Genomic DNA, 19,312 nt, shown 5'->3' on the forward strand with positions numbered 1-19,312 from the left:
ATACGATGCTGGTTAGCATTGTATCGTTAGCAGAACTAATGTTTCTGATTGGTGCTTTAGGGTTAGCACACCTAGCTTTTCAGTTAGCAGTGCCCGAACCGTTTCTACATAGCATACACAGCAGCAGACCGACCCATGCATGAACTCAAACGGAGCCGGTGGCTCTCACCACTGGGCTGGTCCGGGCCGAACTGGCCCTGCTGGAGGCTCTGGAGCTGCGGTAGCTACTGTACTCCACAGGCTGCAGGAAGAACACACCACATACGCTTCTGTCAGTCTGCCTGCATTACCCTCCCAGATGTTAGACCGGACCCGTTTGGACCCGCTCCGCTGGCTTACGTGAGAGGTGGAGACTCTGCGGGAGCCGCTGCACAGACTCAGACCGTCGTCATACAGAGAGCTCTGCAGGGGACGGATCAGGAGCTCAGCCGGGCAGAACCGCACACACATGATATCAGTGCTGAGTGTTAGATAGGTCACCAAACGCTGGCTGGCTAATGGCTAACAGAGCTAGAACCAACCTAAAACTGCAGAGACGGGTCCAATCAGAACTTCAGTCTGTCTGAGTGTTAGCTTACTGAGCCGGTAGCTACCGTTAGCTTAGTAGCTACCGTTAGCTTACTGAGCCGGTAGCTACCGTTAGCTTACTGACCCTGTAGCTACCGTTAGCTTACTGACCCTGTAGCTACCGTTAGCTTACTGACCCTGTAGCTACCGTTAGCTTACTGACCTGGTAGCCATTGAAAGACAAGCCGGGGTTTCTGGACGGACCGCTGAGATCAAACAGGTCGGAGGAAGTGAAGGAAGACTGGAGAGAGGAAGTGAAGCAACCAGAGATCCATCAGGAATAACGCAGCATTTCAGCACTCAAACTACAGCAGAAGGTATCAGAACCAGAACCCATGCAAGAGTCCATACAATATGTCCTCTGCTGTCTCTCAGCATGCAGCATGCTGGTTAGACTGATTTCAGGTGAAATGCTCTGAGCTGCAGTTATCAGCTTCACACGGTGCCATTAGAGGAGAAAACACGACACCAGAACAGAACCACGCACCGGCTGCAGGTCCAGTCTGGACGATTGGAACATCCTGTTGTCATCGCTCAGCCTGGAGCTCTGAGGCCAAACAGGGAAACACAGAAGGCTCTGAGAAAACAGTGGTGCTGCGGGCTCCCCAACCACCCAGAAAAGGCGGGAATGGAGAACGAGGACCTGAACAACTTCAGCATCACTTAACAGTTAGACCCGTTTTAACCGGGAGTGTAAATATGATTATTATTCATGGCAGCAGCAGGAGGACAGAGCGCCGACAGCGACAGATCAGAGCAGAAAGGAAGGAAAAGAGTCGATAAAATCCTGTTTGTTTGTTTTTTTGTTTTAAGATTTTTTTGGCTCTAGTGGCCTTTATTTGACAGTTAATTGACAGGAAAGCGGGTAATGAGAGAAGGGGGAAGACATGCAGCAAAGGTCACTAAGGCCAGGAATCGAACCTGCGACGGCTGCGTCAAGGACTAAGGCCTCCATATGTGGGTTGTGCTGAACCCCTGATTTGTTTTGTTTAAATGTTTCTGAAAAGTTAAAATGATTCATGGAAGCAGCTCAGCTTTCTATCTGGTTGTTATCTCCTGCCTTTTCTCCACTTTCATTAATTTCTGCACCAATAAGGTGCAGTATGTCAAACTGTATGCTGATGATTCTGTGGTTCATCTCTGGCATCGGCTCTGTGGCTTTAGGGTTTTATCAGATTCTGGAAACAATCACTAATAAATCAGTTCCTCCAGTTTGTAGCGATTCACAAAAAAAATCAACAGATCTCTGCATTTTTTCATGCTAATGCATCACTGTGAGTTTATCTCAGATGTTCTTAAAAATGGTGGAAAACATTGAGTCTATGGGATGCCAACTCCCACCTGCAGGTGGCAGTGTTTCTATTCCACCGCAGCCTCGGCTGTTTTAGTCTGTGATCGATGTGGAGAAAAACAAAAACTGAGCTATTTTTAAGTTTTTAAAGAATGAAAATGTTTGCGTACCCAATGTGTCTGTTATTTGTTCTCGTGATTTTTCTTCTACATGTAGATTTTATAAAAAGTTTAATGACTAAAAATGTCAGAATTTCTTGCATATGCATCACCACAAAAACAGATCTGGGTTTCTCTACATGCGGTTAGCGTTAGCGTGTTTTACGTCGCGTTTTTTCCTGTCATGCGTTAGTTTGTCAAGCAGCCACTGACCCTGCTGGACAGCGCGCTGTAATCGTCATGGCAACCGTTTCTCTGTGAACGACAAACACCTGATGAGACGAGCAGATCGCTCTGCATCTCACTCTGACGTTTCCTCACTCACGTCTCTGTGCTTATGCTTCTTCTTTTTCTTTGACTTCCTGTGCAAAGAGGAACCCTGAGAGAAGAAGAAAACAGTGAAGAAGAAGAAGAATCACACCCATGATGCAGGAAGCAGCAGGAAGCGAGGACAGAGCCCCTCCCCGGCTTGTTTCTGGGTTCAGAGTCGTCAGTGTTTCTCTAACAGAACCGTCTGACTGAACCAAACCCAAAGGGATCCGTTGCGTTACAGAACATTATTCAACAGCAGAACCAGAAACAGGAAAACATTCATTCATTCATTCATTCATCATCCACAGAGTGAAATCATGCAGAGGGAAACTTGTACGACACAAAGCAGTTTCCTCCATGATGCTGCGCTGCCAGCTGATGGGTCGTCTGACGCTCCTGTTACCGCCTGATTAACCTGATGGTGCCACTTCTGCCCCCTGGTGGCCGCTTTGCTCCTGCCAGTGGTGAATGCATGAGGCTGTTTCTCCAGAGGCTGAACTGGTTTTACTCTCTGCTGCAGGAACGCTGATCATATTACGGTTTCATAAATATAATGTGACTTTAATCAAGTCAATATTTGGTTTTTACATCAAATAAAGCCATAAATGAAGAGAAAATGGGTGAAACATAAAGAATATATTGTTATAGAAGCAGATTAGCCTCATAGTCATAAATATGAGAATAAAGTAATATGCTAATAAAGTTGAAATATTACAAAAATAAAAGTTGAATAAATGTTTTTTAATATATTTTAACAAATCCAAATCGATCCACATTTTTAATAGTTTTTAATAGATGCAGCGCCCCCTGCTGTCCCCTGTAGACACGCCCAGCCAGACTGGAAAACTCTGATGACATCATGTGATACTTGACATGCTCTGCCCCGTCCCTCACCTTGTGCCTGTTCTCTGTCTCACTCAGTGCAGAATCTCAGAAAAACAAGACACATTTAAATCATGTTTTCTTTGTGCAGATATTTTTCTGCAGCTGCATACAAAGCAAACGGGAGATTCTGACGCTTTTTCTGATGAAAACATGAGAAATGGACCGGTCAGAACCAGAATGAAAACATGAGAAATGGACCGGTCAGAACCAGAATGGAACTGACCAATGTTCCTGAGTTTCCATGTTAGAAACAACCAGACAGAATCAACAACTCAGTCTGACTGACAGACCGAGACACCCACAATCAGAGCAACTGGGTCAAATCGGGTCAAACATGCTGGGTCAACCACAAACAATTAGAGAAGGTCAAAGTTCAACGGGGTCTCACCCCTCCACCATACGCCCCCACAGAGTCCAGATCCGACTGGAGAAGACAGAAACAAGTTGATGAAGAACGAGATGATCAGTCAGAAGGTCCGTTTGGTTCTGGTTCTGGGAACCAGAACCAGCTGAGAAGTCAGAGAGAGAGAGAGTGGTACTGACCCGGACGCTGCCGCGGCTTCCCACCGACATCCGCTCATCATCATCAGACAGCTGTGGAGAGCAAAACGACACGATCAGAAATGGGTCGGGCAGATCCACGGGCCGGTTCTGAGAAACCCTCTGGACCCGACCCGGAACAACAACACACAGCAGGAAGAACTGGGTTCAGTTTGAAACGGTTCAGGAAACAGAGGAAGAGGAAACAAACCGTGTGGAGCCGTGAAGAACGAGAAAACCTCTCACTGTCCTCCTGCAGGAGGAAGAGGAGCGAGGAAGAGGAGGAGCATGGAGGGCAGAGAGGAAGAGCGAGGAAGAGGAGGATCAGTGAAATCTGAAACATGAAGCTATTGAAACTTTCTGCCTCTAAGTTTCCTTCTTCAGGCTGAGTGATTGATTATCCACCAGCACTGCAGTGTTAATATTAATACGGTTCGTTAATATCTGGTTCAGCCCAAACGAAGCAACACGCTCCAGACGCCACGCTGCTCTGACATCATCACTGCTCGCCGCTCTGCTGCGTCTCTGGAGGCTAAAGGAGGCTCCTGCTGCTTCACTCTGAGCCTCGCTCGGCTCCTGCTGGACGTTTCCTCTCCTTAAAGAGGAACTGATTTGGTAAGCATGGGACAACATGGCTACAAAGCTAGCTGCGCTAACACTAAAGCACTAACTGCAAACATTAGCTCTGCTAACACTGAAATGCTATACCAACACGGTTTTTAGCCAAAAGCTAATGCTACGGCACTAAATTCAATCACGAGTCAATGACTCAGCGTATCGCCCTCTACAGGCTCATCTTGTCATTACACAGCTTCCTGTATGGTTTGTGTTTCAGGAAGTGATTCTGTGGAACAAACTTCACTCCTGGTTTCAGTTTAGTTTATAGTTGTTTTGCTAACTCTGTTGCTGGTTTTACCTAAATTTTGCCTTGTAGCTCTAAAGCAATGCATTCTGGGTACAGAATATCTGATGCACCACATGAGATAACATGAGGACAGGAAACATTACTGCTGTGCAAACAAACTTCAAAATAAGAGCATGAATATAAACTTCAAAATAAGAGCATGAATGGAAATTTTCTACTTGGAAAATTCTGAACTGTAAATAACCAAAAACTGAAACTCAGATGTTGAGCTACAAAACAGTCAAACAAATTAGTGCTTCAGAATTGATCTGGGGAAGCTAAGTGCACTAAATGTTTTCAAAATTAGCAATAATGCTAAAGCGCTCAGCTAAAAATTAGCTCTTTTACTAGCAGTTAGTGAAACTGTGCTGCATGGTGTCTAAAATACCTTTAGACACTGTGGAAAAGCAAATCAGTCCAGCGTCTGTACTTCCTGTTAAAGTTGAGTTTTCCTCTCCACTGTCACCACATGCATGATCGGTGAATGTTTGAAGTCAGGGACTCCATGCATATTATTTTCAACCAATCAGAATAAAGAGCTGATCTGGACGTGTTGCTGATAATCTGCAGGATGAAAATCTGCTAATCTGACCAATAAAAGCATCCATCTGTCCAGCAGCAGCATTAGCGTTAGCGTTAGCTAAAGTGATCACTCTGCAGCAGATGGTCATGGTGGCTCTAATCCAGCCAGACCTCCCACTCCTTCAAATAACTGGATTACCATCCACACTCTGACTTTGATTCAATATAATCCATATTTTCCATTTTAAGGATTAACGGGGATTATCAGGAACTCGGCACACACACACAGTTAGCAGGGTGCACAAACTTTTAGTGTTTTTAGTCAAAATCTACCATCCACTGCTCAATGTCTCCCCATTTACTGTCGGCCCGCTCCTCTCGGGGATTCAGACCGTAATACTTCTGAAAGACGGGAAACGAGGGCAAAGGTTAACGAGCGGCCAGGTTTCCATGGCAACACACACAGATATCTGGAGGGTCCTACCTTCTGCACCTGGAAGATCTGCAGCAGCAACAGAGGCCAGGAAAGAGGGAACAGGAAGAAGGGAAAAGGGAACAGGAAGGAGGGAACAGGGAACAGGAAGGAGGGAACAGGAATAGGGAGGAGGGAACAGAAACAGGGAGGAGGGAACAGGAACGGAGGAGGGAACAGAAACAGGGAGGAGGGAACAGGAACGGAGGAGCCAACAGGAAGAAGGGAACAGGATCAGGGAGGAGGGAAAAGGGAACAGGAAGGAGGGAAAAGAGAACAGGAAGGAGGGAACAGGAATAGGGAGGAGGGAACAGAAAGGAGGGAAAAGGGAACAGGAAGGAGGGAACAGGGAACAGGAAGGAGGGAACAGGGAGAAGCAATGAGAACATGGAGGATGTATCAGGGTCTCTGTAGAAACATTCTAGATTCGCTTCTGAATTTTTCAGGTATGTGAAGAAACAACGAGGAGCAACCCAAGAGACTCGGTTGGGTTCTGTTGGGTTCAAACCTCCACAGAACCAGCACCTGGTGAGTTTCCATCCTGTAACCTGCTGCATCAGTGATACGGTTTCTGCTCAGCTTGGTCTGGACTTTGACTAGGACATTTTCAGCTGATCTGCTGCGTCTGGTTTCCTCCATCTTGGTCCAATATCTCTGGACTCGTCTCAGGGGTGTCCAAAGAGCGGCCCAAGGGCCGTTTGTGGCCCCGAGACAATGTTGTTCCCCGAACTGGACAAAGTAGTTCATTAAACTTTGTTCCTAATCAGGGTCAAATTATTGTTTTCTTTCATTTACAGCAGCAGGTTTGGTTTAAAACAGAAAACATGCCGAATTATTTCTACGTTTTGGATCTACGATGAAAAACCTCCAACAAAACTGAAAAATGGAGATTTAATTTCATTGATTATTTTCTTGACCCTTCAGAAGTTTTGAATCAGTGTTTTCGACCCGTACAGTTTGGACGCCCCGATCCAGAAGCAGCTCTGCTAACCTCAGTGCGGCGGCCATCTTGTTTCTAGAGAGAAGAAACTTCCTCCTTCAACTCAGCCTCACTGGTTCAGGGTCATGACCTTTGACCTGCTAACTCAAGCCTGTGGAGTTGCACTGGTCAGACAGATGACCTTTAACCCCAAATTGATATTTATGAAGGACTGATATGATTAACAGATTATTAAAATAATTCTCATCTGATTTAGTGAACAGGAGTACAAACAGCAGATAATCAATAATCAGCTCCACTCTGTTTCAATGTTCCTGTTACAACATGTTTGTTTTCTTCTTCAGTAAAACAAATGAATTAGTTTATTTATTTATCTTTTAATGTATTTGTAATATAGAAAAGAGGCTGAAATGAAAAACCTGCAGATTGATTATTTCTATCTGACTGATCGATCAATCGATCAGTAAATTAATCGTTAGCTGAAGCTAAACAGAGACGTCGTTCTGAATCGCTGTAGGAAAATGAAAACATCAACCAAAGTTTCCTTCAGTTGTTTCTTGAAGTCAGACCTCCAGAACCGGCGCTGACCCGACCCAGCAGGTTCTGACCCGCCGCAGCTTTTCCATCACAGCATCCAGGACTTTAATCCAGATTTAGAGCCGGCCTGCTGCAGGACCCGACTGGACCAGTAAACCAGAAAACAGCCTGTGGTCTGTCTGAACCGATCCAGTTACAGGACCGGACCTGGTCCTGTAACTGGACCGGACCCGGTCTGCTGATGAAACTCGAGCCATTCCCACACTTTCCAGCAGATTAACCTAAACCAAAGCGACCCGGTTCAGCAGAACCAGAACCAGCCGTGAGGTTCTACCGGTCCTACTCCGCTCCACTCACCGCAGTTCCCTTCCTGAGCAGAGGGACCCGGGGCCGCGCGCCGAGGGCCGCCCGCAGCCCCCGCCCCGTCAGCCGCCGCCCGGCCGTCCTGCAGGGGTCAGAGGTCAGCGCCCCGGCCGGTCTGGGCTCGCCGCTACGCCTCGACGGCCAGAGGCTGCTGGGAGATCTGGAGCCATCGCCACGGCAACAACAATCAGGGCTAAAGCGCCGCCGCTAATCTGCTTTAAAACTCGGCTAAAAGGTTTACGGGTCACACGCGGCCCGGCCCGGCCCGGCCCGGCTTAACCGACAGAACTAATCGGACCTGAAGTGTTTATGGAGCAGAACAGATTCACCGCTTCGACCGGAGAGAACGCTGTGACCAATAAACTGATCATTAATCCATTATTCTGATCATTAAAAGGATTTAAAAAGTTGCCACATTCTGCAAATTTTTCATTGAATCAATAAATGAAATTTATTCTGTATAATATAAAAACACTAAAAGGTGGAAATAAATAAATTCTTGTTTCAAATGACAAAAACATTTTGTTGGCTGAAAGTCAACAGTTGCTTCAATGAAAACTATTGATCAACTGATTAACAACTGGATGAAAATGTGATTAATAGAGGATTAATTTCCCTGAATGTGAACCGGATGAAACTGAAACCAGAGGAATTACAGATTAAGGTTTTAATCTGAATGTTTGTCATTCTGTGTTTTTCTGTAATCGATTAATCTGATTAATCAATCGTCCCTAATCAGATTATAGCAGGTATTTATGAAGTCTGAGTTTCCCTTCAGCAGTCGATGTTTTTTAATTTCTGATGTTTTGTCTCGTTTTTCACTGAGCAGCAGCAGAGACCTTCATCCTGCTGCTCCTCTTCCTCAGAGCTGGTTGTAATCGCAAACACAAACCAGACGGCGACCTGGGCACGCCGCCGGACGGAGGGACACAGAGGGAGAGAGAGATGGAGAGAGAGAGAGATGGAGAGAGAGAGAGAAAGAGAGAGAGATGGAGAGAGAAAGATGGAGAGAGAGAGATGGAGAGAAAGAGAAAGAGAGAGAGAGAGAAAGAGATGGAGAGAGAGAGAGAGAGAGGGAGAGAGAGACAGGGAGACAGATAGAGAGAGAGATGGAGAGAGAGAGAGAGATGGAGAGACAGGGAGACAGAGAGAGAGAGAGATAGAGAGAGAGAGAGAGAGATGGAGAGACGGGGAGACAGATAGAGAGAGAGATGTTAGTGGATCTAAAACTTTTAGGAAAAAGCAGAAACCACCTCAACATAGAAACTTTTTGCTTAGTTTAATTGTGGAAGTTATTTTTAATTTTGCTGTTTTCATCAAGTTTTGTAATGTCATATTTGAGAAGCAGCCCAGAGGAGCACGGTCTCTCTGGAGGAGCAGTAGAGCTGCTCAGCTCAGGTGGGACAATCCGTCTGCACCTGCAGCCTGGCAGCCAGGTTGTTATAAATATAACAAGTTAGTTTATCGGAAGCCATGTTGGGGAGAGAGCAAGCATGTGGAAGTAGAGAATAACGTCCCTGTGGTGAAACATGGCGGTGGCAGCATCATGCTGTGGGAAGATGGATGGAGATAAACTAAGAGAATCCTGGAGGAAAACCTGCAGCAGAGCTGAGAGCAGGTGGAGGTTCAACCACCCTGAACATCCAGCCAGAGATACTGTGGGATGGATTATAAGGGCTAAAATGGCCTAGTCAAAGTCCAGTCTGAATTTCACTGAGAATCTGTAGGAAGACTTGAAAACTTCTGTCTTCAGATGTTTTCAATCCAGCCTGACTGAGTTAAATATAAATACATGCCACACTTTTCAAATTGCTGCTACTTTTTTTTCTGTCACATTAAATCCTGAACCAATCAGAATCCTGGAATCCTGCTGCTTTAATCAGACAGAGCAGCATTTTAACAACATGATGATTTTATTGAGCAGCTCCTTTAACACACAGGAAGCAGTTCCTTTAACACACAGGAAGCAGTTCCTTTAACAGACAGGAAGCAGTTCCTTTAACAGACAGGAAGCAGTTCCTTTAACACACAGGAAGCAGTTCCTTTAACACACAGGAAGTTGTGGGATCTGTTGTGTCTCGGGTCATAATTAATTTTTGGTTCTGATCGACCCGGTTACCTCTTTCTGCTGCCGCTCCAGCTCCTTCATCCGGATCTCCCGTGCTTCGGCCCGGGCCGCTCGCTTTGCCGCCAGCCTGGCCTCTGCCTGCAGAGAGAGAGAGACTGGTGAGAACAGGGGGGTGACTGGGGGTATCTGGGGGTAACTGAGAGCAACTGAGAACGATTGGGACCAATTTTGATTGGCTGGGCCAGGGGTCAAAGGTCAGTGCTCTGCTTCATGTTTTAAACTTGTTTCTGTTTTTCTCCTCTGTGCAGAACTCAGAACCCAGAGAGACTTTTTCCCTTAAAAGGACGTCTCAGAGAGAGAGAGAGAGAGTGTGTGTGAGTGAGTGTTTCTGTGTGTGTGTGAGCATTTCCTTCCTCTCTCTCTGCGGTCGGTGGTTTCAGCCGCTGGGCTCAAGGCGGTGGCTCTAATGCCTCCACTAATGCCCCGCCCTTCTGCCCCCGCCGGCCAGTGAGACGTTTCTCACTCAGAATCGACTGAAAGCAGAACAGAGATAAAAACCCGGCTTCGTCTGGTTCAGTCATCCTAACTTTGGTGTTTCTGTGTTTAAACTTTTACATTCATTAACAGAAATTTCTCCTGGTTCAGTTCTTCTGTAACCTACAGGCGGCCGCAGGTACTGAGCCTGGTTCTGGTTCTGGTTCTGCTGGAGGTTTCTTCCTGTTACCAGGGTGATTTCCTCTCCCCTGCTGCCCCCTGCTGGTCAGGAGGAGTGATGCTCTGCTGGTTTTCCTCAAAACAAACATTTTATGCTAATTTGAATAATGAACTTGATGCTCTGATTGATAATTAGGATAAATTAGAAGAAATGATTGAAGTTAAATCATTTTTTAATAAAATGCATCAAGACAACATGTGACCTGGTGGCGCTATTGAAATAAACTGATTTGAATTTAATTAGTAGTGTTTAGTTCTAGCTAGTGGAGTTAGGTCATGCTGGTGGAGTTAGCTCATGCTACTGGAGTTAGCTCATGCTACTGGAGTTAGCTCATGCTACTGGAGTTAGCTCATGCTAATGGGCTTCGGTCATGCTAATGGAGTTAGCTCCTGCTAGTGGAGTTAGCTCCTGCTAGTGGAGTTAGCTCCTGCTAGTGGAGTTAGCTCCTGCTAGTGGAGTTAGCTCCTGCTAGTGGATTAGCTCATGCTAATGGGCTTAGCTTCTGCTAGTGGAGCTAGTTCCTGCTAACACAGTAAACAGTAGTCCACTAGCCGATCATGTTAGCTTGTTTCAAAAGTTGTTAGTGGCCCTTGAACACTTTGAGCAGTTTGTCTCCTTCCAGATGTTTTGTTTCCCTTGTTAGCCTCTAAACCTTCGAGCATTTAGCTAACTGCCTCCAGTCAACTGTAACCTGGCCACAAAATTGGCCCAGAATGCATTGCATGCAGGTGATAAAATGGTGACCTCTGTATGTGAAAAATATAATACAGACAGTTTTTGTTGTAATTATTTGTTTTTACATCTCACAAACAACAACCTTTAGATTAATTAGAAAACTAAAACATATTTAGTCCAAAATGTTAACCAGTCATGAATCATTTAAGTTTCAACTTCTGAAGAACCACAGAAGAAGAACATCAGGTGGAGTCGTGCCATGATCTCACAGCAGCACCAGTCACTTTAACCTGAGTTCACAGCTAAATTATGTCTAAACATGTTAATATATGGCAGGACAGTGGCGCAGTTGGTAGTTCTCCCTGTGCAAGGCGCATCTCTAAATTGTCCCTCGGTGTGTGTGTGTGTGCGTGGTTGTGTGTCCTGTGTGTCTCTGTGTTGCCCTGTGACAGACTGGTGACCTGTCCAGGTGACCTGTCCAGGTGACCCCGCCTCTCACCCGAAACGTTAGCTGGAGAGGCAGCAGCAGCTTCTGACCCACCGAGGGTGTTAGAAAATGGATGGATGGACAGTTTTCTGTTTATTAAAACGTCTCATTCTGCAGAATGAAGCAGCAGTGAAGAGCCGCCCCCGTCGCCGCCAGGCGGCCGGTAATTAGCGCTGCCTTTAGTAGCGTCCATGTTGAAGAGCTTTCACTGCAGCCTGATAAAGGCCGACCTCCTTCCAGTCACACGCTGGACTAAAAATAGAAACCTGAGGCCGACTGCAGCTGCTGGAATGGGGAGTAAACGCTCGGCAAATATTTTCTTAAGTGGCAGCAGGAACAATGCAGTAAACATGGCATCATCATCATCGGCTTTAACTCTTTTATATAAACTCCCAACATGAAGGTGATGCAAACTGAAACCTGCAGCAACATGTAGAAACTCTGATGATATTTAGGTCTGGCTCATCGTGCTTCAGCCTGTTTGGAAATCTGAACAGATCCAAACTTCATGAAGGTCATCAGGTCAAAGAGAGAGAATTAAAGCTGCAGTGGAAACTTTAACAAATCATTTAATGATCTCACACCTGTGGGTCAGGTGGATCAACCTGATCTGATCAGACCTGGAAATGATTCTCATTTAAACTCTAAGCATGAAGCATGTTTCAGTAACCCGTCAGATCCAGCTGCTTAAAAACAGCTACAGGTGTGAGAAAGTAAATACAAAAAGAATAAAACGACCCACTTTCACAGTTCAGGAAGGAAATTTACACATTCGGTTTATTGACTCATCTTTTAGTTCCTCTTATTTAACAAACAATGATAGAAGATATTAGGCAACAGCCTTCATCACAGCAGAAAACCTGCTTGAAATGTTTCAGTCCTGAAGCAGAACGTTTTCCTCTCATTTGAAAATGTATTTAAATTCAGTTTATTTCTAAAGCACCAGTAACATGTCGTCTTGAGGCACTTTACTAAAAAACTCATTTCAGTTCAATCACGTCATTCCAAGTTCGTTTTATTATTCAATTAGTTTAAAAAGTTTTCAAAGGGATCCCAGCTGAGCATGGAGTCGTTCACTTGCAGCATTCACTCCTCCTGACCAGCAGGGGGCGACAGTGGAGAAAAAAACTCATCTTTAACAGGAAGAAACCTCCAGCAGAACCAGAACCGTTCAGTACAGGTTGAAGGTTTGAGAAGATAAAATGTTTTGGTCTAAAAACCAGCAGTGGTTCTGAGGATGTTTTCCAAAAATATCTGCATTTCTGCCGTCACTGTTTAACGTTTATATTATCTTATTACTTTTACAAACAGTTTTACCTGCTGTTGTGATGAAGATTCAATACAAATTCAAAGATTCTTTATTAGTCGTAAATAAACATTAAGCTACACGGCTGATATATTTTAATCTTTTATTTCATTGCTTCCCTTGGAACTTTAAATTTTAGATTAGATTACTGCCATGGATAATATAATATTTCTGGGAGGAAACATATTTCATAAAATATTTAGATAAAATAAAAAAGTTAAATAAACTTCCCCAAACAAACTGACTGAAATAATCTTTTGCTGCTCATTTCAGGTGTAGCCAGGAGACGATCAACGTTTAGGTTAATGAGGTTTATGAGTTTAAATAAAAACAATTTATTATGAATTTATGGTTTAAACGTTGATTTTCTCCCATTTATTGATAGGAGCAGAAACAGAAGCAGCACTTTGTTTTTCTTCTTTGACCCTTTATAGTTCAGTTTATGTTGCACCGATTCACATCTCCTGTCATCATGAGGAGTTTAACAGAAAAATGATCCGGTTCTCATCCCGTCCTTCAGAACCCGGTCCGGTTCCGGCCCAGCAGTTTGGTTAAATCACAGCTGGAAAACGAGATGAGAAACTCTGTCCAACATTTCCTCCAGTCCAACTGAACTACATCAGTGTGTTTACTTTGAGTTTTGACGTTTTTAATCGAATTCCAGAAACGAATTATGATTTCTTGGTGATTTTTGCTCCATTGAGATGTTTCAGTCTCTAAAAGTGGACAAAAAACTTGGAGGTTAGGAACCATGTGAGTTATTGTAGCTTTGTGCAGCTCAGAGCTCCAGCAACATTCCTGCTGTTATATCTGCATGAACTGTTCATGGAGTCGGACTGGAGAATCAGCAGCCAGTAGGAGGCGACGGATGAAATGTGGTCAATTAGATTAATGTGTCGCTGACGGATTCACAGCATCCAGACTGGAAATGGAGACAGGACAGAGAGAGGACATGAGGTCCAACAGGACGGACGGACAAACCAGAACCAGGAAACTTCCGGACCTCAGCATGTGGTCGGACTGGATCGTCCAGCTGTCTCCTCCTGAACCAGGAAGTTGGTTTCACCTGTTTCTGATCAGAAAGATGAAGCTATCTGGGCCGGTTCTGCCGCTATTTATACTGACCTACATCGGACCGAGTTCATCAGAACCGCTCTCATTTAGCAGGACGGCTGCCCTCCAGAGAGGAAACCAGCAGCTCACTGATAAAATCTGTTTTTCTCAGATGGAGAGACGAGTCCGACACACAGGCCGTCCGCTCAGCTTTTATCCTGAAACAACAGAAACGTCAGAGCAGCTTGATCTGGATCTGGACCCAGATGAACGCCACACTGACCGACCAAAACGGACCGGCGCCGACAGCTGACGCAAAGAGAAGCGAGTGATTTCAGAACCAGCTGCTGGTTATCAATACTGACTGGTTATCAATACTGACTGGTTATCAATACTGACTGGTTATCAATACTGACTGGTTCTGATTCCACTGTTGCATCTGTAGATTTAGATTTTATTTTCATATCCTGACAGAAACAAAGCAGCAGGACTAGAAGTGAATCTTCATCACATGATCATGTGAAAAATGTTGAACTTCAACATTTTAAAATGTTTCACTGAAGAACAAGAATTTATCTACAGCAATTCACAAATATTCTTGTGAACCAGCTGACAGGAGGCCAGGCGACTGGTTCTGTTAGAGGTTCTGAGTGAGATTCGGTCCACAGGTCCAACATGATTTGGTTCCAGCTAGAAATGAACGATATTAAATCTGAATTAACGTAGATATCAGATGATGTCACTCATTTTGTAGCATTTCAGAGAGTCTAAAAGAGGAAATCTCCAGTTAGCATCTTCATCAGTGACATTTGCTCTGCTGGAATCTGAGCAACATGACCAGTTCTGGACCGGTTCTGAGACCCGGCCAGCTGAAGCTGTGAGAAACAAACCGGTCCCTCCGCCCTCCTTCAGGACAAAACTCCTCCACGCTCAACAAACAGGAAGTAGTTAGCGATAGCAATCTGCGCGGCCGAGCCCAAGGTGATGTCACCCAGAGGAAACAGTCAGAGGCTGCGCTTCCTTTTAAGGAGCCGAGCCGCAGCCAGAACCCTGAGCGGGTCAGGAAGTAACAGGCGGTTCTGTCAGCCAGGAGTCAAAACGCTTCATGGAGGTTTGATGGGAATCGCTGACGGTTCCAGGAAGAACCGGACCGGTTAAAGATTAGCAGAATGGCTGTTTGTTCAGCCCTGAGCATTAAAGATTAACCAGGCCGGGTCGGACCGGGTCGGACCGGGTTGGACCGGGTCGGGGCTGCAGAACTCATCATCACATTGTCCTTCTTCCAGATGCAGTTTTGCTAGCCGGCTGCCATCTTGGTTTAAGCAGGAAAAGCTGAAGGGGAATTTGAAGGTTCTGCATTTTAACACCAAACTAAATCTGAACCTTCAGCCTCCTGCATCAAACACCCTGCAGTTTTCACACTAAAACTTGGACTAGGACAAATTTAGAACTCAAAAAAGCCGTATGTTGGCTCACAGCTTTATTCATCCCAGTTTACAGAAACAAAGCAGCTGCTGGTCATAAATACATATTAATGTAAACTAGTATAAATACCCAGAAGTCTGCCGCCACATGAAGCAGTAGCCATGGCAACGGCCCCATTTGTAGCAGTATAGTATTTATAATAATAATTGTTATATATATATTTTAATGGTGGACTCTCAGTCAGGATGAAATTACCTCATTATGCATTTCATGCGCTTTGGCGCACAGACCAACGTTACATCAGATTATTTACACTGGAGCGAAGTTTTCACATCCTTTGTTTTTATTCTCTTTATTTTGTGTGTGTTGGGTTATTGTCTGAGGATGAATATGGTTCAGTTTCATTGTTTAAACAAAGTATTGAAGTCGTGAACATCATCGGGTTTGATGATTCTTGGTCTAAATGACTGAATGTCGTCAGGTTTCAGTGGATTTATGAGTTTTGACTCTTTATTGTGAGAAAGTTTTATATTACTGCCGCACATTTTCACGGCAGGTCAAAAGTTTGCATACATTTATGCACATTTCCACGCCACGTTCATTTTCATACATGCTGACTTGTGTGTAAAATACGGCGGTGCACATGAGGCCCGGGAGAAGTTCTGCTCAGTTCTTCATGACCCAAACAGAACCACTGCAGCCAGACGATGCAGCAGGATGTAAAACTGACCTCAGATCTGCACCGACTACAGCAAACAGTCGTTAAGCATGAGATTATTACCGAGTGATGGAAGAAACAAAAAGATATCTAGCAATCTAGACAACTGAAATCCAGATCAGAAAACCTTCAGAACTTTTAAATTTAATAAAACTGTGACGATTGAAACTAAAAGAACTCAGTAACTTTGATCCAGATGCGAGAAAGTGGAATAAAGTCCGGTTTGAATTAGATTATCAAAATTTAGGAACCAGATAAGAGATTATTAGGCCTTTCAACCAAACCCTCTGAGCAACCTGTTCCCCTCCTGGCCTGTGGGGGCGCTGCACCAAGAACCACTGAAGGAAACGACACAAAAACCTCTGAAGACACTGAGAGCAACTTCCTTCTTCACCAGATGGAAACAAGATGGAGGCGTCAGATTTTAGCGGTTGGAGGATTTCTCTTTAGGCTAAAGACCAGGAGCCATTTCTGCTGCTAGCGCTAGGCTAGCACATTAGCTTTGGTTGTAGTTACCCAGAATGCCCTGTGCTGTAGTCCACTTCCTGCTTTTGGAGCGGTCTCTGGTCCGCCTGGCATTCACATTCAAACTGAACCCAGACCGAGGTCTGGAGGACCAGAGGTCAGAGGTCAATTCACACCTCACAACCAAACCGGACTTTGACTAGACAGACAGACCGGAGTCGGGGTAAAGTGGTATAAACATGGCTGGTTTCCCACCTGTTCCCCTCAGGTCTAAATGCGGCGGCGGCAGCAGCTGACCCATTGGGCCCGTCTATTTTTAAAGCTCTTCAGCAGAACGGGCCGAGTCATCAGCGCTGACATTCCGACCCGTCAGAACCTCAGAGGGAACCGGTTCTTCCTTCAGACCGGCCCGGGTTAATCCCACAGGTTCTGTTCGGGCCTCATGCATGAGAGCCATGAAGCTCTCAGCAGGAACCCAACAGAACTCAGCAGAACCCAACAGAACCCAGCAGAACCCAGCAGAGCAAGGGTTCTGGGAACCAGAAGAATCTGAAGCGTCTCTGACGGGTCGGTTCTGAATCTCAGGTCCGTTCATCAGAACTCTGGTTCTTCCTGGTTCTGGGTCTTTACCTGAGGAAATGCTTCAGCCTGATGGCGCCGTCTGGGTCCAGAACTGATCAGAACCAAACCGCCCTGCAGGAGAACAAAGCAGCAAAATGCGGCGCTGCCCGGCAGAACCAGAGTCCAACAGAACCCAGAGAGCCGGACCTCAATCAGCTGCTGGTTCGACCCGTTTACAGACAGACTGTCAGTTCTGAACGGTTCTGTTAAACCAGGTTCTGTTTAACGGGTCTGATCTCCACTGAGGACAGAAGGTTCTTAAGAACAAAGGTAAAACAGAACAACCAGAACCACCATCAGACTCCAAACGGGTCAGGAACTTCCCAACAGTCAGAACCTGTCGGAACACGAGCCGGACTCGGCTGCCAGTTCCTTTCACGGCACTGACCCAACAACCCAGAAGGCTCAGAACCTGAGCGGTTCTGAGTCGCAGCAGCTGCTTTTAAATGGCAGCAGGCGTTCAGCAGGTCTGGGCCGACCCGATTCCAGCAGAACCGGCCGGGTCCGGCAGCCCTGAGGTAGAACTTTACTCTCATGTGAAGCTGAACAGATAAAATCTGAGTAAATGTTTTATTTCTGGTCACAGAATCTTCAGAACCAGAACCACAGATCTGCGTCCTGAGAACAGAATCGGTCCGGTTCTGGTTCTAGGAAACCACCAAAGCTGTTAAAATGGGTTTGAAAACATCTTTATGGAAGAGAAAAACGTCGGAGTAACTGAGGCTCAGCACTCAGGGCGGCATCATGTCTGGGGTCATGTGTCGGATTCAACAGTTTTAGTTGTATGTTTATTCGTGTTACTTAGGGCGCCCCCTGTTTGTTACACACAGAATTGGCAGCTAGTTTCCATGGCAACTGTCTGCCTCTGTGCTAAATTTGAAGGGATACTTCTCATTTTGGAGAAACTGTCAAAACATGGAGACATTTTGGATCATCAGAACCATCAGAACATGTCAACCAGAACTTTTAACTTTTACCCAGTTCTGAGTGTAACAGACAGGGGGCGCCCTGACTCACCAATAAACACTTCAAAACATTTGAGCTGCAACTGAAATTTTTACCAGTTTTCATAACACGTTTTTATAACGACACTACAGATTTTTAAAATAATTTTTAAAACAGATATATTAATTAGCATCAGAGCTAACTAGTTACATGACTTTTTGCTGTAAACACCAGGAGGGGCTCTGGGCTCTGGGCCCCAGCCATGCCAGAACCGCCTCTGGTAACTGGCGTTTGGACCTAGAACACGTGGTGCTGTGCGCAGTTGGTGGCCCAGTCAAAGCCCACTCACCTCTCTGGCGATCAGGTTGAGGGCATCGTCCTCCGCGGTGGACCTCTCCTTGTTGGTAGATCGCTTTCGTCCCGTCCCCTGGGTCCCCATGTCTCCGTCTCGGTGTTTGTCTTCTGCAGCTCGGTTCGATTCGGGTCGCTACTAATCCGAACCGGGTCGGCCAGAGCAGCTGGAGCCTCTCATGTGTCTCTAAAATGTCAAGTCAGAGGAACCGAAGAGACGAATCGCGGCGGCTCGGCTCATTGTCACACATCCGTTCTTTCAGTCGCTCCTTCCTGTGTTTCCGAACCGCAGCGAAGTTCTGCTCAGTCCGAAACGCTGCGACCCAAAGCTGCGCTCACACCGACCTCACGGTCCAGTCCAACCGGTCCGGTCCGGTCTCTGACTGAAATAAAAGCAGAACCAGAACTTTTCCAGAGAGCTGAACTGACTCTCATCAGTCTGGAAACGTGACGCAGCCGCAGCGGAAGACTCGAACCTGCCGCACTAAAAACTTCACCGCGCGGTGCCTTCACGGACCGTCGGAATATTCAGTAAACCACAGTAACGCCGCTAAAACTCACCAACTGGCGGTCTGGAGACAAGAGACTGTCACTGTTACGTCACTATGTGACGTAATAATAATAATAATAATAATAATAATAAAAACATTATTTAAAAATTGACAGCTTCTGTTCGTTGGCTGTGCAATAATAACACTTTCTAGTCGTAATTTATAATAATTTTAATAGTAATGTTAATCTGCATTATTATTATTTCATTACATAGTTTCATATAATAATATATGTTTGTCGTTATATTAATATTATCTTGACATATAAAAATAAGACATCAAACTTTCACATTCCCTTTAAAAGCAGTTGAAATAAACCCACTTTTTAATATTCTGTTTTCTGACCCACAGCAGAAAACTGTGGGTCAGTTTTCTGCGAAGATGAAAACTCCTATTGGTTCTGGTTCTGCGGGGTTCTTCCTAAATGGAGTCCTTCTTTTC

General features: G+C 45.3%; 1 protein-coding gene and 1 long non-coding RNA gene across 10 annotated transcripts in view; one reads left to right on the forward strand and one right to left on the reverse strand.

The window, feature by feature from the left end:
• LOC106941595 (leucine-rich repeat flightless-interacting protein 1-like) overlaps window positions 1-18,891 on the reverse strand; it is a 31,721-nt gene extending 12,830 nt beyond the window's left edge. Inside the window, exons 1-13 of one of the 9 annotated variants that reach the window (XM_015024671.1) lie at window positions 18,319-18,891; window positions 9,611-9,697; window positions 5,664-5,681; window positions 5,513-5,581; window positions 3,965-4,006; window positions 3,757-3,807; window positions 3,602-3,637; window positions 2,342-2,395; window positions 2,230-2,271; window positions 1,055-1,114; window positions 731-808; window positions 340-402; window positions 170-241 (exon numbers count right to left, since the gene is read on the reverse strand). In XM_015024671.1, coding sequence (XP_014880157.1) covers window positions 170-241; window positions 340-402; window positions 731-808; window positions 1,055-1,114; window positions 2,230-2,271; window positions 2,342-2,395; window positions 3,602-3,637; window positions 3,757-3,807; window positions 3,965-4,006; window positions 5,513-5,581; window positions 5,664-5,681; window positions 9,611-9,697; window positions 18,319-18,408 — 762 coding nt within the window. In that variant the 5' untranslated portion in view covers window positions 18,409-18,891. The remainder of the gene's footprint in view (window positions 1-169; window positions 242-339; window positions 403-730; window positions 809-1,054; window positions 1,115-2,229; window positions 2,272-2,341; window positions 2,396-3,601; window positions 3,638-3,756; window positions 3,808-3,964; window positions 4,007-5,512; window positions 5,582-5,663; window positions 5,682-9,610; window positions 9,698-18,318) is intronic. The other 8 variants (XM_015024666.1, XM_015024668.1, XM_015024669.1 and 5 more) reach the window with 8 other exon arrangements.
• LOC106941596 (uncharacterized) lies at window positions 795-2,956 on the forward strand. The gene is made up of 2 exons (XR_001423404.1): window positions 795-884; window positions 2,389-2,956. It is a non-coding gene; the product is annotated as an uncharacterized LOC106941596 (long non-coding RNA).
• Window positions 18,892-19,312: the final 421 nt, after the last annotated feature.

The sequence above is a fragment of the Poecilia latipinna genome, unplaced genomic scaffold, assembly GCF_001443285.1.
Source record: "Poecilia latipinna isolate Pla-1442-1.1 unplaced genomic scaffold, P_latipinna-1.0 Scaffold3755, whole genome shotgun sequence".
Classification (NCBI taxonomy): Eukaryota; Metazoa; Chordata; class Actinopteri; order Cyprinodontiformes; family Poeciliidae; genus Poecilia; species Poecilia latipinna.